This window comes from Sphaeramia orbicularis, chromosome 9 (genome assembly GCF_902148855.1).
Source record: "Sphaeramia orbicularis chromosome 9, fSphaOr1.1, whole genome shotgun sequence".
NCBI lineage: Eukaryota > Metazoa > Chordata > Actinopteri > Kurtiformes > Apogonidae > Sphaeramia > Sphaeramia orbicularis.
In genome coordinates, this window is record NC_043965.1 from 23,676,468 (window position 1) to 23,702,562 (window position 26,095).

Sequence of the window (26,095 nt, forward strand, 5' to 3'; positions counted from 1 at the left end):
AGAAGTGGATTCAAAGATACAGTGACTATGGGCTTTGGTCGTATACAACTCAAGTTAGAGCAAAAACCAGATTTTTTTTTCTAAATTTCTATTGGGTAATGATATTGCAATGACACTAGGACTGTTGTGGAAAAAAACTTTGGTTTGGCTTTGGTCACATTTCTACACAGCAATAGTTATTTATGCAGACAGACTTCCTGAAACATTTTGCAACTTCGTTCTGGCAAAGCATATCATTTTCTGTGCTCCAGGTTAAAAAAAAATAAAAAATAAAAAAAAATACAGCCAACAGTTTACCACATTCATATTTTATTTCGGATGTTGTCACTCTTATTTTCAATTTTCTGGTTTACAATCAACCTAAAATGGGCTGCTATGCCCGTTTGTTTTCCTTCAGATAAACATAAAATAAAAAGCCCAGCATTGTGTTGATTAAATACAGAAGACAAACAGCACGCACAATTCTCAAAGTGTACCAATATTACTTCACGTACCTTAGAAATCATTTATTCTTTTACCAAACACACACCCAGAACAACAACAAAAAAGTCCCTGGGTTTATAACATGTTCATGAGAAAAAGGACATAAGACCAAGATAAAAGGGAAAAAAAAGAGTGGATAAAAGGGGTTGGAGGGGTGGAGAAGGAGAGAATGATTGGGGAGAGTAGAGGGGATAATCAAATTGAAAGAAAAAGCCACACTATAAGAGCATTAGCTGAACTGAATAATGGAATAAGTTAAAAAGCTGTACACACACTTGGATTTACACACTCTTGCTTCAAATACATACAGGTTGCATTCCAGAAACAATAATAAATTACAAATTAAAAACAAAACGTAGCCATGCGCTAGCTGTACAAATGCAACAGAAACCATCTCCATAAAAAGAGAAAGAAATAATCCAACATACATCTGTTTTATAGTCTCAGCATTGAGCACCATCTGTTTTTATGCATGGGTCTTTCCACGAGGTTTTACACACAGACTGCAGAATAAAAATGAAATGTGAAAAAAAAAAATTCCAGTAATTTCTTAAAACATCACAGCAATGTAACCTTCAGCTTTGGGCTGAGCTTTGAGAAAGTTAAACTAATGAGGTGAACTCTGAGGTTAACAAACTGACATTTTGTAAAGTGATAGTTTGCCTGTCTGTTTTTCTTGTATAGCAGTGTGTAATAGTGTATATCCAAAGTGCAAAAAGGTTTTCTGCTCTCTGCAGCTCATGCTCTTGTTTATTTATTACTAATATATTTGCTTTGTATGATATAATACTGTGTATTACTTTAGACAATGAAAACAGCTACTGTGTATGTGACTATATTACATTCCGTTTTCGTGTTTTACTGCAGCAAACAAACAAAACCAACGTTAGTTTGAGGTGTGCCTTTATGTTTGCATTCTATGTATTATACAAGGTGTGTCTTGATGAAGACATGTACATTCTAATACTGTGTCTATATAATAAAGTTTGGGATAAAGCAAAGTAAACAACAGAAGGGCTATCAGACCATGTGAACCAAGTCCAAAACGTTAAAGAGGTGAGGAGGCTCTTGTGTAATAAAATCAGGGTTTTTTCTTCTTGATCATTTTTCTCATGTTAAATTAATCCACAGCTTTTATAATACAACATACAGAGCTAGACAGTAAGAAAGGAAGGAGCCCCGAAAAAAAAAAAAAAAAAAAATACTCCAAGAACAAAATATGTGGGAGAAAAAAGATAAAGTGCTGGGTGATAGTGAAGAAAAGAAGGAAAAGACCTAGAAGGCAGGTTGGTTGCATTTCTATGTTGGTCGGGGGGGGGGGGGGGGATCCAGTTCTCTCAATCATCATTTTTGTGTGTTGATCAAACACAGGGTCTGAACCCAACTGTGCGTCCAGTGATGATCAAAGAATGGCTCGGACTTTGAGGGAAAACAGTACCCACACCTCTACTACAAACCACAGCCTTGTCAAGTAGTCTCAGTGAGAGTGGCTGTGAAAAACGAGAAGTGTACGAGGATTTTAGTTAAGGATTGGCGGTGTCTGCTGCTCTGATTAGCTGTGTGAATCTCAGAGGCTATATGGTGTCTGAGGTCAGGGTTTACAGTTAATAGTTTATGAAGGTTACAGCGTGACAGTGAGTCCTAGGTGAAAACATTCATTGAAATCCACCCTGATTCTTACTCAGGGTTTTTAAATCAGCCTGAAGCGAAACACATGTGAGTAGCACACCTTCAGGAGGATCACAGACGGCTCCAGTGGGCCAACAAAAATCAATCCATATCAGAAAAAAGCACTTGAGTGTTGCTATGTGCCATTATAAAGTGTCTATATAATAGGATCAGGTGTGAATCTATGCTGTTTTTTCTACAGTCAAGTGAGAAATGTGAGTTCTGAATATTATTATTTTACAATTTAAGCAACGGCTGCTTAGATGATAAAGTTGCCATGTAGGAAGAGTTTAATGAACTTTTATTTGGTTAGCGGTTATCTGTGTTAGTCCCTGTGGTTCGTCTCAGAGTCGGACAGGTGGTCGAGGTGATCAGGATTCTCGTGGGCTTCGCTGCCGTGTTCGTTTTCAGGTTCAGCATCCTCATCGTTGCTCTCTGCACTGTAGTCTATCGCCTCCAGAAAGGACGGCTCGTCCTCATCCATCACATAGGTGGTGGGACAACTACTGCACAATAACACAAAAACATAATCAGCACAGAGGCCATGTTATGACATCTGTTAGACATATTACATTCAAATTAACATTATATAAAAAGTTCTGTAAAAACAAACAACTTAAATATTAAACATACTATTACACTGAAGAACAATTATGTTTTCTAATAAAACAGCAGCTGTTTGTGTGCTATGACTAGTGAAACTGCTTTTTTCCTGTGGGTCTTAATGGTTAAATGGTTACTGGTTCTTTGAGGTTTTAGTGGCTTTAGTGGGTTTTTAATGGTGTTAATGGTCTGTAATGTGATCCCAGGGAGACAGTCGATCAGGGGTTCAGACAATGATCTCCCACCAAGCTAACCAGTATGAGTGCATGAGAGAGAAGCAGAAACAGAAACTGTGTGTGCTAAGCATATGTGCAGTAAATCTGTGTGTGTGTGTAATGATTTAGATGGACACAGTGTTGTCCAAACACATAATGAGAGTTCTTAGTCAACCATTATAAGCCATTATAGTAACAACAAACCCCATTCTCTCTTTCGTTGGAAAGCATTTTCAGTAACCACCTACTGCATCAACAGAACACACAGTCCACCTTTAAATAGACATCAATGTTCATCCAGAGACAGACTTTCTTAAGTCACATGTAAGCAAACCCCCATATCTTAGATCCTTACTGCACTCTCTCAGAAAACACACCCATATGAGTATTCAGCCTTTTACCCACATCTGAAACACCCAGTTACTCGCAAACATCTCCCTATGGGTGCTGTATCATTGTTATGATGACCTATTAAAAGGTAAGTGGTACCATACTAAGCCCCGCGCAGAAAACCATAAACCGCACACGCAGACGAGCACGAGTCCCTTAATGATCAGACACATAAATGATAAATGAATATATCAATATGAGAGTAGAGTAGGTTAGGAGAAGTGAGGCCAGTAGAGACAGGGGGAATAAGACAAAGAGAGAGATGGACCAGAGCATTAAGTGGTTTTTGAGTGTAAGGCCATTCTTCCAAATCAGCTGCTTTAACACATCTTAGGAGGCTGGCATTTTAAAAAAGAAATTAAGACAACCTCAGTGGTCAGCGCTTGGGTTTGGCTAACTTTAATAATTAATTTGCTGTGATTAAATGAAGTACGTTTAATCTGTTTAGACCTCATTCCTCCAAAGAGGGAAGTGATTAGATATGAAGGTATGTATCATTCATTAGGACATACAAGGGTAAAACTGATTCAGTGTCTGAAGTTCAACCTGCATGTCTCATGTGTGATCAACCGAGACATTAGTATCCCCAACAACAAGTGTTCACTGTGACCCTAAACAAGCTCACTGTGTACGTCTGAAAGGTCTGGGGGAAAATAAGGCTATTCGGTCTGCTTTATGCTCCATTTTGGACAAAATAATGACAATTCGGCTATTATTCATACCCATTCTCCCTTCACTCCAGAGTTTTCATTATATCCATCACACACCATCATTGATAGAATTTCAATGATGCTCACAGCAGCCCTGCATAAATGCAGGCCTTCATTTGTTTCTTGAGTAGTGCTTCAGCAGAGAGCCAGAATGACAGACTGACTGTTGAGTATCAGTGCAAATGGGGACATATCTGGCAGTAATGCAGGTTTTTGTGCAAATGTAAAAGAAAACAGCCTGTAATCAATTTACCATTTTTCAGGTATGATTCCTGACACTAGAGTTTCTGAAGCACAGATGCTTGAGCTGAAAACATTATGACAAAGAGGAACGAGTTCTAAATATATACATCATCAAGCTTCTCTTTATGCATTCATCCAATGTATACATGGATTTGTGCACCTGGGTTTCTCACCTGACGACTTTTGACTGACTCCCAATGATGTCGCTCTCCAGATCTAGCAGGTGTTGGTGGTTGCGGAGCCCCGTCAACCTCTTCAGCCTCAGCAGGGCTACACAGAACTGGGCTCCCATCTCCTCAAGCTCTCTGGTCCCAATCTGAAGACCCTGAACAAAACAAATGGACGTCCATAAAAGAGAGCTATAAAACCGTTCACCGAAAGAGACACAAAAAAGAACTCCCAAATTACTCAAACATACATATAATGTACATATGCGTGTTCTTTCAATATACTGACAAAATAGTTTCAAAGGTTTAACAGAAATAAAATGAAGAAAAATTGCCTCTGTCAGTTTTATAGCTGCTCTGGAGCCTGGGGACGGAACCATTGTCCATCTTCAAACACTCCAATTTTCAATGCAGAAATGCACTTGCTGAGGAAACGTTTCATGTAGAAACATGATAGTATATTTCATTTGCAGGAAGCACACACACTCAAACGCATATGCAAGCACACATGCAACCCTAATAAAGTTTGTACATCAGTGTTCACTCATACAAGTAAATGACCATTCAAGCAAGGACACGCACAAATTTGCATACACATACACAAACACTTTTGAATAAAAACGCCTATGTTTCTTGTCTCTGGAGCAGAGTTCCGAACATCTAAACTTTGACAGGCCACTGAGAAGTGCAGCCACAACTGAGCAGATAGTTCCTGCACATCTGGACAAATACTTTCACACAAACCAGTAGGGGTACTAATCAGAGCCAAAAATCGCATCCCGAGGCTGCCTCTGGGTTTTTCAGATGTTGATATTGGCAGAATTCAGAGGGAATGAAATCCACTGAGATGGATAGACGAACAGAGATGAAAGGGAGGTAAAGGGGTCAATAGGAAGGAGAAAAAAAATAGAAGGGAGCGAAAAAAGGACTGCAGCCCCACCTGGTGGACACTACAAGATTTATCAGAACCCTGCCTCTCATTTAATTAGAGGTGTGAAAAAAAAAGACAGCAATTCACATGAGATATTAGCACTAAATACAGCCTTTACGCCTTTTACTTGTCGGTTATCTATAAATACACACATGCTTACCTTATACTTGCCCTGGTCACATCCACAGAGTGTGCTCTCCATGGTATAGCTGCGTTGTACTCCTATCTCCCTCCATACCACAACACGAGCTGTTGATTCTTTAGAGCGCTCTACTACAAAACTGCAGCTGGCCATGCTGAAAGCAGGGGCAATCTGGGACAGGATTTTAGGAAGTGCCTGAAAAATAAATCCAAAAGAAAAGATCATGCGTTAGACATATTTTTATGTAAATGTGTGCATACATTTGGTGGGTTTGGAGCACACCATAGAGTACAGAATACATTTGATACGAGGGACACATAAGTGTAAGCAACAGAGAACACATTATGTACATTTGATTGGGGATGAAGCTGTATTGAATGCTGCAGTCAAAAAGGTTTGCTTTGGGATTGTAGTCTGAGGCCAAATGTCCACGAGGAAACTCTGGACCACACTGGCTTCTTTATTAGTATTCCGCTCTGTGGAAAAATATTTTTGCATTCCCACAACAGATAGAGACAGCCAACTGCTCTTGACCTGACCGGCTTGACTGGTGAATGGAGAGAAAACAATATGTATTCCCACTGAAACTCAAAACTCTGGGAAAAAAAAAATATCTTTCAGATGTTACTCACTGGAAACAGTTCAATGAGCGTGTCAAGAAAGCCTGTTGCTGGGAAGTAGTGTTTCAACCGTGTGTCTTAAAGCCTGTAATAATCACAGTAATCGCTCTGTTTAAAAGAACAAAACCTAAAAAATTCAAGTGAATTAAGATAGATTCACTGTATGTACACTGACACATTCATCTCTTTGTAAGTGAGTGAGTGAGGATGAAAGGAAGTGTGCATGAAATAAGTTTATCAAAAGCACAGGACATATTGATGTATGTGTCTTTTTGATTTAATAACCCGATTGTAAATCTGATGGTACGGTAACCAACGAGGTCAGTGACAAGGTAGTGATAGGTATTTTATGTTTAAGACTTGGTTTCAGGGTTTGAATTGGGTTAAGGGTCGGGTAAAGGGTTATAATGACATCAGCAGAGTGTCCCCACAGAAATACAGACACAATTGTGTGTGTGCGTGTGTGTGTGTGTGTGTGTGTGTTCACCCTGTATCCAAGGTCCTCCTGTAAGTCGCTGGATGTAGCACTTATATTCGATTGCCAGACTGTCTCCTTCACACTGCAGCCATACATGAATACATTCTTCTTTCTGGAATGACCATGGTAGTCGCAAAACACCTGTGCCACACACAAAGAACATGTATATAAAGAAAACAGGATGAGAGAAGACTGAATTCATAATATAAACTACATACAGTATTCTCAAACAAGACAGTGAATAAATTGTTCCTTCTCTCCCTTCCTGCACAGTACCTGATTGTAACAGAAACGGTTAAAGTAACAGAGATGAAACAGACTTTGATGAAATGTACCTGGTGTAAATAAAAGAAAAACTGTTGAAATGGGAAGAATTCTGGGTACTCTTGTCAGCTAGTGGTTGCACTGGAAGGATATATATATCATAATCATACTACTGGAAGTTCTCAGAGCATCCGTGTATGCGTGTGTGTGGGCACGATTCTGACAAATTAGGATGTTTTTACCTGACCAATTTGGTACCTACAGTTGAGGAATAGTCCCATCTCCACATTAAATATCTCAGTATATTTTGAAAAAAGTTTCCCAGTCAAATCCAGAGGTGTACACTGACATAATACTCAAACATCTTCAGGATGCTTTGTGTTGTTAAAGCACCAGGAGCAGAAATTATGGGAGAAAATAAAATACACTTCTGCAGCTCTCTATTTTTAATCCAAGATAAAAGACTAAATATAAATATAGATGATCTGACATTGTCTATGGAAATGTCAGATCAATAACCTGCCTATCTGTCTGAAAAGTCTACAGTAGATGGTATAATTCTTGTTTCTGCTCAGACCACTTGAATTTCAATATTCTAAAAAGTACAAAAATATAGAATTGTTTCTCAATGATGCCAAAAAAGAAAAAAATGCAGCTTTAAGTGCACTGTAAACAAATCTCTCATGTAATCACATCCAAATTCACACTATGTATTGAGCAGAGAATGTTGCTCATGGGAACTCCATTAATGTCTTAAAACTGCTGCGATGATTTAGTGAACAGTTCTAGTGGAGAGCAGTGCAGCCAAACAGAATGTGCAGCTGAATGGAGGAAATGGCACCACCATCCATAAGACATTAGCAGAAATTATATAGGTTTTCCAAAAGAAAATGCATTATGCAGTAATAAGTGGCAAAGTCAAAATTGCTTGATGTTATTTAAGCCCAGTTTATAAAAGTCGTACCAGGGGTGCTCTTTGTATGTGTGCAAGATACTGCAGCAGACTCTTAGTGTGGTAGATGGTGGGGTGAAGCTCAGGATTGGGATTCTGCCACTGGCGATTCAAATCCTCTCCACTCAGAGAACAACGATGACTACAGCAGAAAAGAGATGGAAGGAAAAGGAAAGGGAAGGATACAGAGTGAAGAACAGAGCAACAGCTAGAGAAATTCTTCATGACAAGATTTTGGATTTACACAAAGCTCTGACCGCATTGCAGGTCCAGGCTCAGCAGAGTGTGTGTGTGTGTGTGTGTGTGTGTGTGTGTGTGTGTGTGTGTGTGTGTGTGTGTGTGTGTGTGTGGGTATTAGAAAGTTTATTGGTTGGGTGTGGTGATTTGTTGTGATCGCATCATTGTTTTTACTCACTTTCCATTTACAACTCCATCAGGGTTGAGCATGGGGACTATCTTGAAGATGTATGCCTCTCTAAGGCTGCTGGCCAGCGGGCTGGTGCCCATCAGGAACTCCAGCGTGCCCTTCATTACCCAGCTCGCATTGGTCTCTCCAGGGTGCACTCTGGCAGACAAGAAGATCAATGGACGGTTTCCTAAAGAGGGGGAGCACAGCAGAGACACAAAAAGACAATGATGAAATAAGGTGTTCCAGAGCTAAGAAATCGAATCAGTGAACTACAAAGCTTTATCAACGAAATAAGCCTGTCACTTAAACAAATCAGCCGTTGGGTTTTTTCCTTACTAAACTGGCAGATGTGATCGTTGGAGTTGGACTCTGGCATGGCAGTGATGGTGAGAAGGGGGCAGCTGTTGCCCCCCAGGGTTTCACACAGGACGTCTTGTCTCAAGTAGATCTGAGGAGTCCTCAGAGCTTCCAGCTTGGACAGGTGCATCTGAAAATCCAGTTGCAGAGGCTAAATATCCAACTGAACATTTCAATTACACAAATTATCATCTAGCATCTGTCCATCCCACTAATCACTATCTTGCTGCATGCTGGCTACACAGGTTTCACATTAAAATGCTTGTAATTAAGACATTTTAGACATTTGGCCTCTTTGATGTTGCTTGTGTTATAATTAATTCTGCATAGGTACACCACATAAAGGCAAAGGAATGTAATTATAATAACAAAACTATTGAAATAAAGAATGTAATTATAAGACCTCAGTTTTGAATGACATACAGATTACACAACAGTGGAAACAAATCGGTGGAATGTGTCATGAGGCAGATGCGTCTGAGGTCACTAAGGATGTGGGAGACGAACAAAAGTACTAATTAATGCAGCAGATTCAAAGATGTTGTCAGCATTCTGTTTCACGGAATCATTAACATGTCTAAGCTGTGGATATGGTGAAAAAAATGAGCAATCAGACAATAGCAAACAGTAAATGTAATGGTACCTTGAGTGTAGAGTATGTGTAAGGATAATGATAGGCAAAGTAGCAGACATCATCCTTATGCCTGAAGCTTGTGCTGAAGGTCAGTGTATAATAGGACTTTCCTTTCTGACCACCAGCTGCAATGGAACTTCTAGCAAAATGGTTCCTATGGACAGAATGATTAAATATGTAAATGCAGAAAACATGATAAATATCTAATATCATATTCTGATATACTCACAATCACATCATATGTCAATATCTTGCAATACTTAATACTCAAAATCAACTTAGAATGTAAAGATTTTACAGTCGATGCTTATAAAAGGCAGAAAATGTGAAACTGCAAGCATGTCAGACATGAAGAGCAACAAATATAGTCTTTCAATTATTTAGAGGTATGGTCTGTTAAAAATCAGCAGCCGGACTGTGTTCCTATTCCGTGTTTTATTCATGTGCAGATGGCCTTCCTCTGTTACAGCAGAGCATACGTGAGTTATATAACATAATGAAGTAGCTCTGTGTTGTCCATAAACCACAATAATTGCATGGAGGAGCTTGCAAGAATAAAACAAATCTGACTGAACTAATTAATACCATGAAAATAGATTGCAAAATTGAAATTTTCACTCAAGCCAGATGGCATTAAAGTGCCCAGAATAGGAATTCCAACACACTCCCTCTGTGGTGACTTTCTTCCTAAATTGACTTCCAGACAGGAGATGCCTGCACCTGAATAAACAAAATAACTGGAATCCCAAGATGTGATGCGTCGTGATAACCAATGGCTCTACCTACTTGTAGTAACAGATGTCTGTTCCTGTTCTGACCCAGCGAGGCCTGCCACTGATTGCTTCCTGCACAGAATACATCAGCACCTGCATACCTGCACAGCCAAATGCAAAGAAACAAACACAACACTCACTGAAAATCCAATTAAATGAGTCCCGACTCGTTTATGTTCAAGACAGTTATACGTTATATGTCCAAAAAAATCCTGTCGATCATTTTGAAATGTACTCTTTGGTGTTGAGCCTTCACTTTGTTTTCATCTGACGTCGCTACACATCTTACCGTAGTTGAACTGGCTGTTTGATTTCTCACAGTTGATGATATTGAAGCGGTAGGTAGTTCCAACACGCATGCCGCTCACCTCAAAGTAGAACCACTGGTGGTAGTGATTACTGTTGATGTCTGAATTCAGCACTAGGTCATACTCATACCTGGAGAAATGCCACAACAACAACTGTCAATTACATTTGGTTGTAAATGCAGCTAAGACAACTATATTACACAGCGAAGACACCTATTTAATGGTCGGGGGAATTTTTGGTTTTATTAAAGATGAAAATGTTCAATAAGTGTTAAACTTTACTTTGGCAGTATTGGTGCTCTTGAGGTATTTTTACCCTACCCCCTGAAGGAGAGGCAACGGGTATTGTTTTTGGTTCGGTTTGTTTGTTTGTTAACACTCTAGCTGCAAAGCTATTGGTTGAATTCATACCAAATTGAGCTTACAGATTGCCAGTGACCCAGAACAGATCTGTGTACATTTTGGGAACCGTAGGTCAAGGTTCAAATATTTTATCAATTTTTAAAATCTTTTTTTTTTCCCCATTTACTTATAATGGGTGAAATTTCACATGTTTGTAGCAGCAAAACTATTTGCTAATTTCATACCAAATTGGGTTTATAGATTGCCAGTCACGCAAAATAGATCTGGTTACATTTTGGGAAAAGTAAGTCAAAGATCAAATTTTTTTATGAATTCTTAAAATCTTTTTTCTTCTCTCATTTACTTATAATGGGAGACATTTCAAATGTCTATAAAAACATCAATTTTCTTTCAATTTACTTCAAACTTGCCACATATATAGAGGTAATTGATATACTGACATTAGTACATGCATAGACATGATGACATCAGCTGGATTCATGCCAAAATAAGCTACAATACGTGCAAGGAGCGGGGTTTGTTGTGCCTGGCACTACTTGTTTAATTTGTGTTTCTTTATTTCAGCAGTGTTTCATTTGTTTTATATATATACACACACAAACTCCAGTCTCTGATTGGACATAAAGCACTACTTTTCATTTATTTATTCACTTATTTATTTTTTGTCCCGTCATTGTTGGGCTTTGTACTGAGGAATGCCAAGACTGTTAATATCATCTGTCTTGCTTAGTCTGTGTTGTTAATTTGTTTCTAATTTTTGTTAAAAAAAAAAAAATCAATGAAAAAACTTTGATAATTAAAAAAAAAAGTTTAAAAAAAAATCAGCTAAAACAGAGGTTATTGTTCATGACCCTACACTTTATTTAATGTGCAGTATGTAAGTTCTGTAACTGGGTTTTCAATAAAAAAATAAATTGAAAAATGATTGTGCCGTGATGGAGCATGGGCTCAAAGGAGTTGTTCTTTTCACCACTACCGCCTTGGCAATCTGTCTGATGTGACTGAGGCAGAAACAATAGTTACAGACAAAATAATGTACTTAGGTTTCATTTACATTACACCCAACAAAGTGAATTTTGTCATTACTGGTTACAAACAGTTGACATAATTCAAATACACTGTATGAGCCATTTTTTGGATATGTTAATGGAAATGTAATATGATGCACTCATGTACTCTTGTAATTAGAAGTACTCACTTTCTAACTTGAATTGCCTTCCTAAGGTTGCCAGACTCAAACTGAGAGTTAAATTTCAGTGATTCTCCATCGTCCTCAATCACAGGACAACTGCAACACAAAGCAATTTAGGATTCATTACTGAAATGAAAACAGACACCCTGACGTAAATATCTGATATGAACATGCTCTATGTTCTCTCACCTGGGAATGTCTAGGTCATAAACTACTTTATCCAAGATGTCATTAGGATGTATCAACCTCTCAATATCCTGGAATATCTTGGACCTGCAAGGCAAGGCATCAAACAAACAAATGTAAACCCAACAGAAGCAGATGTTTTCCCACTGTGTTTTCAATTAAAATCTAAGTAGGAGTAGTGAATCACAGAACATAGAAGAAAGGCCTGCCTTCTTTGAATCAAAATAAGAAAATATAAAGTGTAGCTCACATGCTTTCATCAGCTAAAAAGTAAATGGACAATTTTAACTTTAATGCTACATCCCAGAATGAGACCACAAGATTACATTTGGTAAATTGCTGCAAATTGCTTGGAAGTTTCAATCACAATTTTTCCATGGAAATTAACTAAAGCATCCTTGTTTCTGTGAGTCAGGTTTTAATTAACATGACTCATAGAACAAAGCAGGATATCAAATACAAAATATACGTACAAATCTGGTTTTGTACATTTGTTGTGCGAGATGTACAAAAATAACTTACTATTTCATTTCACTATGTTTCTTAACAACCTCACATTTTGTGATTTATGTAAAGAATTGCCAATTTCACAAAAATATCTCACCTCTGCACACCATATACTCTCTCCTGATGAGGTTCTCTAAATGTTGGGGTTATGTGGCCAAAGTAGTCTGGGTAAGCCACCTCAGCATACTGGGGTACTGAATGTGTTCCTTTCACCATCTCAACGTAGACGTCGGGATCATGCAGTGGGAGGAGCAAAGCTGTATCTGGTACCTCGAGAACTGCTCCTTCCCCTGCCTCATCCTCGGGTCCCTCTGAGCCACAGTCTGAACCCCAGTTGCTGCCTCCTCCTCCTCCCACACGGCGAGTAGCAATACCTCCTAACAGCAGAGGAGACTGGATTTGTCTTGTAGCACTCACTTCACATCCCTCTTGTCTGACTCCCTTATTTCCTTCCTCTGCATTTAGAGGAACATCCACATCTAAAGAAACACACTCTAACACATGCGCTAGTTCCTGTTCTATGGTCTGGCCTTGAGGAGGAGGCCTGGTGAGGGTGGACAAGGTTGCATGTCCGTCTGTGGAAGGAATGTGAGCCTCGTCTTTTGTGTTTTGATCCTTGGAAAGGTGGATGGTATCCAGTTGTAAAGGGGTAAGAGGAGCGGGGGGAGTGGATGTGGAAGTGGAGGGAGGCAGCTGTGGGTTTTGTCCTTTGGTTGGGTTGACATCCTCCTGAGAACTTGACATAGGAACACGCTTTGGGGACAGTGCTTGAGCTGTAGGGACTATAATGGGTCGAGGGGATCGAGGTGGGGCAGTTGATGAGGAGAAGGATGATGATGAAGATGTGCTGGAGGCAGTCTTTGAGCATTCAAAGTTATAACCCTGCAGGAAAAGATGATAATACATATACTATTAAAAAAGTGGCAATGGACATTTGAATTAATATATTCAAATATACTCATTACATTTAGATTAGTGCTGTCAACATTAGCATGTTAATCTTTACAATTAATTGAAATGTTTAACACGATCAAAAAAAACAAAAAAAACAAATTGATCAACCTTTTCCAATTGTTGGCCACTTGAAGTGATTCTACAAATAGCAGTGTGGTGTAGAATGAAATATCAATTATTGGTCGTTTGATAACACAAGTCAAAAATATTCATCACTCTGAACACAGTGTCTTTTTTCCATATTCGCTGGATTACTGAAATTACTGCTGCATTATAACATATTATATAAGCATATGAGAAATAACTGCCTTCTAAGCTGATAAAAAATTTTTTAAATAAAATATACATTTTAAGCTTACTGAAAATTGTAATGGCTTTGATGAAATGAAAATCTGTAATTCACAGGAGAGAATCTTTGTTCAAAGATAGTACTGAATTATTTGAAATGAAATACACGGAGCCTGATCAAAAAAGGTCACACACTCTAATATTTCATTGAACCACTTCTGTCTTTGATTATGGTATGTATTGCTCATGGCATCGTTTCGGTTTTTTTTTTTGCTTATGCAATCACACACAGACCTGACCAAATGATCACCCCCAAATCATAACACTGAGCCTCTTTACATGCACACCAATATGCTGATCATTATCCAATTTCTGGAGTTGTCAGATTATTCATGTGACCATGTAACCAGGATAATCTAATAAACTTTATCAGATAACTGCTGTTATCTTATGAGAATTCAGATTAACACACCTGGATTTCTGCCCAATACTCCAATGTCTTCCTACACGTATACAGGTTAATCTGATTTATTTCATTCTTTTATATCTGCCCATGTGTAAACATAATTTAAATTGCAGAGAACCGAAGTTAGGTAGTCAAACGTGAGCGGAAGACAACAGGAAGTTTAAGACTAACATCACTACATACGAATGTACTCTGAAAGAAATCCAATAATGGACTGGAGCGTCCAAACCAGGGTTTTTCCAATTATTGCTTTTCTTAAGGGCATGTAAATGCATTACATCTGATTATTACAAATATCCAATTACTCCCAGTTATCGGACTTTTATGATCATGTAAACAGGCTCAGTGCCCTCACAGGCTTCTACTATATGCACTAGGCATGATGGGTAATCGCTTCATCCACCTCTCTTCTCACTCTGATACATTTATCATTCTAGAACAGGGTCAATCTGAACTCATCAGACCATGTGACCTTTTTCTATTTAAACACAGTCCAACCTTTGTGCTCTCTATCAAACTGATGGTTGTTTAAGAAATGAGAAGCTACTCACTGTATCAGTTAGAGTTAAAGAACTTGTTAGAGCTGAAACATATTAAAGGCAGTCGATATCCAACGGACGGCTCTGACCTTTTTGCTTGGTAATTTTTTGTCAAGGCTGAGTACTGTACTTGTGTGTAGTTAGAAATTACTGATTATTACCCCGTCCCCTGAAGGGGAGGCAAGGGGTATTGTTTTTGGTTCGGTTTGTTTGTAAACACTTTAGCAGCAAAACTATTGATTGAATTCATACCAAATTGGGTTTATAGATTGCTAGTGAGCAGTTAACATTTTTTTATGAATTTTTTAAATCTTTTTTTTGCCATTCACTTATAATGGGTGAAATTTCAAATGTCTGTGGCAGTAAAACTATTGGCTGAATTCATACCAAATTGGGTTTATAGATCGCTAGTGACCCAGAATAGATGGCATTACATTTTGGGAAATGTAGGTCAAAGTTTCAATTTTTTATGAATCTTTTAATCCCCCCCCTTACTTATAATGGGCAAAATTTCACATTTCTGTAGCAGTGAAACTATTGGTTGGATTCATTCCAAATTCTGTTTATACGTTGCCAGTGACCCAGAATAGATGTGGTTAAATTTGGGGGAAAGTAGGTCAAAGTTCTAATTTCTTATGAATTTTTAAAATCTTTCTTCTTCTCCCATTTACTTATAATGGGTGAATTTCAAATGTCTTTAAAAACATCAATTTTGTTTCAGTTTACTTGCCACATATATAGAGGCAATTGATATGTTAACATCACCATACACATAGACATGAGGACATTAGCTGGATCCATGCCAAAATAAGCTACAATACGTGTGAGGGGTGAGGTTTGTTGTGCCTGGCACCACTTGTTCAGCATTTTTTCATTCGTTATTACAACTTTTAATCTTCAGTCAGTGAAACTGCCATTTTTAAGAAAAAGGATTACTTGAAAGTCTTCAGAGAGCTCAGAGAAGAACCTCTCATAGACCCTCAGCTCCTCAAATGGACGACCTGGGTTCTTCTTAGGATGCAGCTTGTTCAGGTCTGTCTCAATGTCGTCATTCTGATTATAAAACAGACACAGGTGACAACAGGAATCAAAACAGATCAAAACAGCACTTCGAGTAGTGCATCATTTCATTAATTGTATTTCAAGCAAAGGTTATGAGTAGAAGTGTATTATGTGTAGTATAATAGAATTAGTACATGCTGGACATTTACTATGAGTGAGTATGAGTCTAGACTGCCTTCTGCTGGAAATTATAAGCAATGCAATTTGGCTCTATCAACTCCATATTCATTCAGTAATCTCAGGTATTTTTTTCCAGATGTCAGAAAAGAATCAGAACCAAAATTCAACAGTGCACCTAATTAAATATCAAACTAATGCATTGTTATTTATGCATGAATGTGCGTTATTTGAAGTAATTCTCAAAACTGTTCAGACAGCTCCTTTAAAACTTAATGTGTAACTACATTCCACTGGGGTTATATCACAGATCATCATCATTTTCAGTTCATTTAAAACTTAATACAAAATAATCAGTCAAACAAGACGGTGGTGACATGTGTGAGTGTAAGTATTACAGAAGTGTGATGGTCCTTTTCATCCTCTTCGTTCTCAGTATCATTCTCTGTGTCTGCTTCCGTCTCGTCATTATCGTCACTTTCATCCACGACATCATCCACTGAGTGCACACAAAAGAATCGTCAGGTGATACTCTTGCAAAGTGATGTGCATTTTCCTGTTTTGTATCAAGGCGGAGGATTGATATTTTGCCAAAGTAGTATAGTACTGGCACATAACTAGAGTGGAAGTACGCAGCTGATTGTGCTAGTTTCACAGCTGTGACAGTAAGACAGGAAATGTTAACACCACATGTGAGCAGCCATGACCAAGAGATGAGTGAGAGAGTAGGAAGTTGAAAGATACTGTGTGTATTGTAACACACAGAGTTGCTGATTTCACTGTCAATATAATAACAATGTGTTGCACTGTTACACTGTTCTCCATGGTTGCTTTACTGACAGATGAAGTGACAAGATTGCTGAGGCAATTATTTGGTTGCTGTTGCCAATTAGAGCTGCCAGAAACTTTACTTCTGTATATCACTGTCCAAATGGATTGCCATTGTGATTTTACAATCTGCAAAACCCAAAGGAGAGATATCAAATAAAATGTGCGACACGCTTACATCATCCCTAAGTACAATGCTTATGGACGACAAAAAAAGAAAGAGAAAGAAAAATCACAATTCATTTTAAAACACATCATAGATCAGAGTAAGAAAAGTGGAAAGGTGCTCCAATATTTCAGCCTGTAACATGATGTTGGAAGCAAATGACATGTGTACTAGTGAGCATGCAAGAACTGTGCAATGTGGGCTGAGTATTTTCGATACTATGATGTGTTAGTTTAGAGTGATTAGAGTATGACATGAGGTGAATAACAAAGCAGTAGTGAGTGAGTCTCTATATTCTGAGGATGAAGTTGTGTCTTACGTACGTCTTACCCTTCTTTAAGGGCTTGTTGCAGACCTGATGACTTGTTCTTCCTGTAAGGCACATTGTGTGTAGCAGTGTCAAAATAGTGTTGCCATTAACCATTGAGCGTGTCCAGCGATATTTGAACACTTATCACGTGTGAGACTGAAACTGATGGATAGAACTGTGATGAAATCGTGTATTTGTCTATACTGGACGTATTGGACTGTATCCTCAAGAAAAGGCATGCGCATTTAAAGTGATCAGGTGGGGCACACTAGTGATGTGACTGCATGGCAAAGGGTGTGTGTGTGTGTTCTCACCCCCTGGAGGCTGGCTGTATAGCTGTGCCACTGGCCCTGCAGCAGGGACATGTGGCAGCTGGTACTGAAAGGCTGACTTGATGGTAGGCAGGGGCAGACGGTTTTTTGGAAAGCACTTTCTCATGATGAGACTTGAAGTGTTGACCAGAGGATCCAGAGTTCGCACTGGGAGACACTCCTAGGGAGAAAAGCAGACAGAAAGTAGAGCGTAGGTGTGACAGAGGGTGTGTGGGTCTGGTCTGTATGTGTTCACTTCTCAAATAACTTGTCGTATGTATGTCGAATTCTCACTTACAGTAGAGGAGTTGTAGAGGATCCTCATGCCATCAGCCTCTAAAAATGCTTTCCTTCCAAGTTTGATGTTGGTGATGTTCCTGAGGGAGACCAGCAGCCCTTTGCGGATCAGCATATGACGGTGCCGGGTGTCGTTGCGATGCCAGTCTAAGTACAAAGCTAGCAGGACAGGCACGTGACCACCATCCACTGCACGGCGAGCATTGGTTTCTGAAAAGAAGTGGAGGACACAGGAGCGGTTTTAATAAACAGTACTTTACAACATGGAATTACTTAATCTATCAGTGTCTTTGCTTCAGTGGAATGCAGTAGAAAATCATTCAACTGTAGACAAAGTGTTAATCATGCTGATGGAGGTGAAAAAGGCAGAGATAACACTAACCATCTATAGATCACAGCTACAGCATCAATAGGTACAAAGCAATTTACTCACTAGATTTGAGTAGTGCTCCCAGTGCATCCAGCGCAACCCTGTAGATTTAGAAATAACAGGTTACATGCCCTGGTAAACAAGCGTCAATGGCAGAACAAGTCAAGGAGCTCTACGGCCTGTGGATGTCAGGCTGACACTCACTTGAGCAGACTGGTGTTCTTCTTACTGTATGGTGCAATAATCTTGAACATGAGTTCCACCACTCCATTTTTGCCCAGTGAAATAGCATTCACCGCTTTGCAGAGATGGACAAAAGATTAGATTTGTCAGGCAACACAAAAAATAAGTAACAGAACCAATACATTTGTATAAAATTGTAGTAATTTGGGGTACTAATGAAGAGAGAAGGGTAACGTTTTAAAGAACTTACAGTTGGTAGAGTAAACCCTGAGAACTTGCAGGCAGGGCAAAAGGAGCTTGGCGTTCTGTAGATTTTGTTTCACTAAGTTTACTGTGACATTCAGTGCCCCACTCAGACGAGCCTTGACTCCAAATTTTCTATCTAAGCACAAAGATGTTGTAAAGTCAATAAGCATCTAATTGTTGTTTGAAAAAGATGTCTATATTTTACATTGCAGAAGTGCAGACATGTTATTTTGAACACTTAAAGAAACCTGACCATTACAAAAAACATATCTGCAAATATGTGCATCTTGACTTATTCTATATTTTTGTACCACTCTGAAACTAAGCCTACCTTTAGATCCAACCTTCGCCAGCAGTGAGTGAAGCTGCAACATGAGTTCTTCACTGGGAGGCAACTCTTTACTATTAGAGAGGAGAATCTGAAACAATATTCCTGTTCCTCCTTTAGAAACAAATACTCCCACCCTGCGACCTCTGCCTAATACCGAAAAAGCAAACAACAGACAAGACAGAAGACACGGTCAGATGTGATAATTCACTATTTGAGATGAGACAATAACAAGTTGGTTGGTAGAAAATATATAAAGACTGGAACCTTTGGAAGACACAAAACTGAGAACACTGCTACATTATTGACGATGATAATGAACATGATTACTAACTTATAACCAATCATTAAAAATAATATAATCTACTAAAACCTTTAGACACATAGAAGAAATTAGCTTTGAAAAGGAAAAAAAACCCTACTTACCAACAGTGAGCAGCTCACTGAGAATGTACAGTATGTTCAGAATGGTTTGAACATCCCGGGTATTCTGTCAAAGTCAGATATAAAATGGCTTTTATGATACTATACATAGACTGTTCAGTCAATCCAATCCTTTCCTCTTTCTCTATTGGTGACATACTCATTTATTTAACATTATGTTGTAAAGTGTATTGTCTAATGCTAAATCTAACATACAGTATGTCAGTGACACTTCTGCAGCGGGGTGTCTCACTGCAACTGTTCACATAAAACCACAGATGTATTTCTAACATTTTTACTGTCATAGTTTTACATTTTGTTGTCATTATCTTACCAGTATATAAAACAGTGTGGCACATCATAAGGGCCATTCTCCTGTGAAATTTGCCTATTACACTGCATGTTTCTTCATTTAATATACTGTGCAAGGATATATTTGATTATATTTTTCAATTAAAATACTATTCCTCTCTGCAGGTGAAATACTGTGTGTGAATAGGTTCAAAGTCTTGCCACAGGATGAGCTGTCTTGTCTAAGTGTCTTGTTGACCAACCTCCAGTGATGCCAGGATGACCTCCATGCCACTGGAACCTTTAGACATCACCTCCTTGCCACTTTTCTCTGTAACACACACACACAAAATGTATATCTATCAGAAATATATAGCAGGAATCAGTATTACACATGTAAACGAGGGGATTCTGACAGATGTAACTTGGTTTTGGTATCTCGCTCCAACTGTGCCCATCTTTTTCCCTCCACTCTTGCACTTCACCACCCTTTAAATCACACTGTGTTTGTCCTGTTATTTCGGAGGTGACAGATTCTTGCCCTCTCAGTAAGTGGTTCTTTCCCATCTGCTTCTGCCAAATAAAAACTGGAATAGGTCAAGGTTACAAAATACAAAAACTTTATATTAACAGTGGTGTTGATTTCCGGTTTATGGTGATTTCTTCTACGGCCGCCAAAATTTGATCACTTAAATGAATTCATTGTGGTTCATTCTGGCCTCATGTGAACCTTGATGACTGTATGCATGTAAAGGATATGAATGTCTCCAGATTCATGTTTCATAAAAAAGCATGGGATAGTGAAATTACAGCCTGGAAAAAAAGACTTTCCATCACCACACGTGACTATGAGCATGTCAGGGCATGTAAACAAATACAGACACACACTTCTCTGCCCTGGGACACAGTGACCTCAAAATACATTTTTGTCATGCCAGACTTTTTTTAAAGCACTTCAAAAGAAAATGGCATGAGTTTTAAAAAGAGGTATAACTAAAAAAAAACTGTGAAAATAAGTAATTGTGACTTGCATTATAACCTTTTAATTCATATTCTTATAAATAATTTAATACGAGACAAAGAACAGAAATATATCCATGGAAGATAATGCACCGACATGTTAAAAATTGAGAACATCTCTCTTAACGGTTTCAAGCAACCTAACTCAGAAAAATCCCAAAACTAACTCATATGTCATCATATTGTACCATACATCAACATAAAATTAGTGGAAATACATCATGTGAATAGGCATGTTTCATTCCCCTCATGACTGCCATTCCTGAGCTCATCTGAGGAAAAAAAAAACAAAAACATAATTAGTAACTACCTCCAAAATCCCTGCAGTGATTTTATTTTTGCTTTTAAAATTGCAAAAATGCAAACGAATATGAATTAAGTGTAGTCATTATACTCCATTGGAAGATCTAGAGGACACATGGCTAACTGTCATCTGCACAATGACCTCCTATTTAGAAATGAATCAGTTCTTACTTTTCATGTGAATGCAGTTAGTCGTTGCCTGAGTGTTGAAATGATTACAATGTGGAGGATGCAGCAGAGGGGACTTTCTGACCATGCTCTCAGTTTTCATCTCAAAATTATTGTCACTTTTAGGGTTTCAAAGTGCAAGAAAAAATAAGAACATGCAATCTGAGGTTATTTTTCTGCTATGTTCTCATGATTCTAGACCTTACCTGGTGAGTCTGGAGAGATCGCTGACCCATAATATCCCCTGGTTCTGTGGTACTCCATTTTATAACACAAGTCTCAAAGTTCACCAACAGTCTACTATGGTACTATGGTATAATGCATTACGCTAAAAACTTTAAAAGTAAAATCTAAACTGTTTGCAAGCTCACTGAACTGAGACTGCAGGGTGCTATCAACCTGGCAATCAGGGTTTCCCCTTGCATCCAATGGAAAACTAAACCAACACCTGCTCCCCTAAGACAGTATAGGATACCTCTCCTCCTGCTTCAACTCCTCTTTCTGCTTCCTCCCCCACTTTTTTTTTTAAAATACAGTAGCCTGACCAGTAAAGAGGGAGGAGACACGGGTTAAACATACACAGATTATTTTTGCTGTCAGAAACAAAAAGGGCACTGCTGTCTTTTTACTCTAAATGTACCATTTTTATTCAAATAATGGAAAAATCAGGATGTATTTCTTTTTTATGAATGTGTATTTTTCTTTTGCATCATATCAGTTTAAAAGCCCTCTCCTTGACCGTCAACAAAATGTGACGTTCATGTCTCCTAACACCCTTGTTCTTTCTCTTGGTATGTCTTGACTGCCCCCTATGATCCTTCGCCTCAGAACATGAGACAAGTGCACAGCAAAGCCCATCCTGGGGTGTTCAGTTACTTTGTAACAGCCCCCACCCCCCTACTCAACGTCAGAGTTATACACATTTCAAGTTAAGCTGCAGGCGGGGTCTGACAGACAGCCCAGCAGTAGATAAAAGAGGAACAGCTGATGTATCATGATTGAAAAGCTCACAGACAGAAGCCTTTCCACTATTCTCATCAGTCATGATGGAATAACCATGGGTGGACTCTGAATAGAGTAGATGAAAGAATTGTTGGTGGAGGACAATTGGGAAAAGCAAGTGGGAGCAGGTCGTAACACAAAGTTAAAAGCATGCCAGTGGGCTTAAAATACTCTGTAACGATTAACCAACATCCTTTAGAGTAACTTTAAACAAAGACGCCTTTGGGGTTTAGTCAGCTAATTACATGTTGTCCTTGCTCACAAAAACTGTACAGAACTCAAATCTAGCTGTTCAAAGTGCTCATTTTGGCAAACAAATGAACAATAAACATGGTTAAGTGTAATATGCAACAGAGGAAAGCAGCAAATATTTTTTATACAGCCTCAAACCAGTGACTTAGAAATGATTCTCAAAACTGCTTTAGAGCATTAGGCCAGTCAACTCATTGATCAATTGTACAATCACTAAAGTAATAATGCTGCAAAGATGTTTAATCATTTAAGTAGTACCCTGGCAAAAAGAGACATATTCTTTTTTTATGTGATGTGACAGACTGCCGTCATTTGCTGCTATCAGATCTTCTCCTCTCCTTTCAAAACTGAAACCAGAGAAACCAGATCAGGGAACACTATATTAAAAACACTGACACTTTAACTACTGATACTCTATCCCATCTCTTTTTACACAGCAACTACATTGGCCATGCATGTTCAAGTTGACCTGACAACTTAAACATCCGTGTCTGTCATTAACACCACTAAACGTGTTGCATGAAAATAACAAAAACTCTAAATAACAATTGGTGGTGTCAGACATTGATTGATGACCCACAGAGATTGGACATAGTATCATTCTGAATACACCACACTGTATGATGTTGCATGACATGTGGGTGTGTGAGCACTCTCACCCTGGGTCTGTATGAGATGCAGTATCTTTGCAGTGACCTGCCGCGCAGTTTCTGCATCCCTCACCATTGCCTCGCCATTTATCTTCTCCAGCTGGCCCAGCAGCATCAACACTCTAGAGTTACTGGGAACACTGGGAACACATTTACAAATACTAAATAAGCTTTGGTAAAATGTTTCAAACAGGGAAATAGATATTAGAAAATAGTGCACAGAGAGGCGTAACCAGCAAATTTAGAAATGCAGTATCACAAATGATAACACATGGGCTCAAAACAAAAACAATAATTATGTTTTTGGACAGACACACACTCTCCTATCATATGGTTAATATTCTTAGCAAAGAAAAGAGAAATAACTGCCCAGACATTTACATGCCTTGTGTATGTGTGTAGTGTACTGTTACTGACAAATTATGTGAAAATACCACTTAAGTTCAACATGACTCCAGTCCTTTTAATAAAACAGACTGTTATTTCTTAATGCTAATACTATTTCAGGGTTAGTGAATCTGGCTCCTTTTAGAATGTTTGCTCTGTGTCATTCAGCTGGAAACTCGGGGTTAGAGGTCAGCTGTTGGTACAGCAACGGCAAACATGGGAGAGATCAAATCAAAACTCTCTGATTATACCCAGCAGAGTTTGGCTTCTCATATGCCCTTATAAAGACAGACAGAGAGAGAGAGACTGATAGTTGAACATAGAAAAGAAAAAAAAGACAGAATGTATGAAAAAAACATCCAAGTATGAGCAAAAGAAAACAAGAAATGAAGCCTAAATAAACACACAGAAAAAAATGAAGACCAGATTAGAAATTAATGATGAGAGATTAACTCCAATGCATGATTATTCAAACTTGAAGAGGAAAAATAAGTTTTCCCCAGCATAGTGTGTCTGCATTAAAGGTGATTTATCAACACCAGACAGCATCACTGGAAACTCTTTAATACATATCCTACAAGTTAGCATTTATATGCAGCATAAAACTAAATAAATGCATTATAACATATTGTAACATAATAAACAGTCAGAACATTTTTATATCTACAACTATATTCCCCTTGTAAATTATTTAAGAACTCCAGCAGCAGTGTTCTGTGGTCATTTCTTTTTTCTTTATAAAAACATGCACAGTGAAGATACACTGTTCTGCAAAGGGAGTGAAAAGGTACAATAATGCAAGTGCAGAGAACCAAAGGTTATCACTCAGGGAAAAGAGAGAGAACACATTAACAGGTGGTTGTGACAGAGGGGCTCTCACACAGACACACTTGCTGTCTGGGGCTGCGTTTGCATATGCATATAAAATGACATCTATTTGTGCCAAAGCAACTCACCCCTTCTCTGTAGCCATCTTGGGTTTGTTCATTTTTGCCACATCAACATTTCATGTCGTCTGAAAGAGAAAAAAAATAGAAGCTCTAACAAAAACAGTCAAGAAGTATAATAAACCTTTGACCCTGGTACCCAAAGAGATTTCACTGAACTCTCGCTATTGAAGTGGCAAGCTGTGGAAAGCCCCAGAGCTAAGCCTAAACTAGACCACACTGACAGGACCTTTCAGATGCAATCCAATTGCCAGAGGTATGCACTGTAAACATTCTTTCCTCTGTAACTGCATATTCTGTTTAAAAGGTATGCATGTTTTGTAGACTTGTCTGTAACTGCCCATATGTATTGATCCTGACAGACTGGTGACCTGCAAAATGTCTACACTGTCAAACACTGAATACTGGGAGAGGCTGCAGCTGCAGATAGATGAGTCTCCTATCAGATAGCCAGTATCTTCAACGCAACAAAGGGGGTGCCCTACATGCTGCAGATCTTAAATGTTTAGAGACAAAGGAGCGTTATTTGAACACAATGATTATAGACAGAAAAGCAGTAACAAGTTTAGAAAGGTCTAGATAGTGACTGCAGACCCATATTATATATTTTTTCTAGTCTTGCTTTAATTTTAGGTCAGGTCAGATAAGAAATACAGAAGCAATGAGTTCAGATAAGGTGACTCAAACACAGGGGCTATAAAATATTACATCATTAGACATCAACTTGCACCTGATAAAGATAACACATTATATGATTCAAATGTCATTGTCAAGGCAAAAATTTACTAAGTAGCAGAGTTACATAGAGGACAAAGAGAGCATAAAAATCAGTCCTATTTTCTGTGGGATGCCTACAAAAGCACATCAGCCTATGTCAATAGATGGGTTTAACAAACGTGGGGATCTGTGGGTAAGGTCATGCCTTTTAACATACAGGAAATAAGCGAACTTAGATGTAGTGAGAGATTAGACCTAAATATCTCGAAAAATCTCACGAATCCATCGACTGTTTTTCCTCAACAATCGATGCAGCGTTCAGACTGACATGGGGCATATTGTCAGGCCAGCTTAACCAGGACAGATGGTAGCTGGCCACAATAAGCCCACAGAGCCGTCTCCCTACACAATCCAGAATCCGATATCCCCTCCTGGTGACTCCGGCTAGGGAAACGGGGGCAGTCCCTGACATTTAACGGCTGGTAGTAAAATAAACAGCAAGGCAAAGTAGTTTTACAAGATGCTAAATTAGCTAAAGTAGCCGGGGCTGGTGGCCGTTGCACCTGCTGGACTAGTCACTCATTAACGGCCGCCAGTCTACGCCAGTGGGATAGCTAACGGAGAAATATGCTAACAATAATGATACATAAGAAAACAGGGGCAACAACAGCTAAAGGCACAGGCCTGCGTAATACTAAAGTTAGCAAAAATGTACAAACCTACACGGTAAGGAACTATTGTCCCATCCAGGGTGGATCGATTCCAGGATAAGCAGTGAAGCTACTGAGAGTCTGAGCGTTGCCTGAAACGCCCTGATGATGTTGTGATGAGACCATCCCCACTCAACTGTCAGATGGGCTGTCACAGAACAACGC

At 38.7% G+C, this 26,095-nt stretch overlaps 1 protein-coding gene across 3 annotated transcripts; it reads right to left on the reverse strand.

Annotated features, from left to right (window-relative positions):
* Positions 1-292: 292 nt before the first annotated feature.
* agtpbp1 (ATP/GTP binding carboxypeptidase 1) lies at positions 293-26,072 on the reverse strand. Of its 3 annotated transcripts, none has more exons than XM_030142656.1 (26): positions 25,944-26,072; positions 24,513-24,571; positions 23,179-23,309; positions 20,038-20,105; positions 19,487-19,550; positions 19,064-19,210; positions 18,737-18,868; positions 18,508-18,601; positions 18,367-18,404; positions 17,935-18,143; positions 17,640-17,817; positions 16,420-16,520; positions 15,779-15,895; positions 12,693-13,477; positions 12,092-12,175; positions 11,909-11,998; positions 10,329-10,477; positions 10,053-10,140; positions 9,276-9,420; positions 8,612-8,762; positions 8,282-8,462; positions 7,879-8,008; positions 6,660-6,791; positions 5,571-5,747; positions 4,486-4,637; positions 293-2,657 (listed from the first exon to the last, which is right to left on the reverse strand). In XM_030142656.1, the coding sequence occupies exons 2-26, from the start codon at positions 24,542-24,544 to the stop codon at positions 2,477-2,479; spliced, it is 3,756 nt and encodes a 1,251-aa protein (XP_029998516.1). In that variant the 5' UTR covers positions 24,545-24,571; positions 25,944-26,072; the 3' UTR covers positions 293-2,476. The 3 variants fall into 3 exon arrangements, with proteins under 3 accessions (XP_029998516.1, XP_029998517.1, XP_029998515.1); XM_030142657.1 differs by having other exon boundaries at positions 293-2,654; positions 25,940-26,072; XM_030142655.1 differs by having other exon boundaries at positions 25,940-26,072.
* Positions 26,073-26,095: the final 23 nt, after the last annotated feature.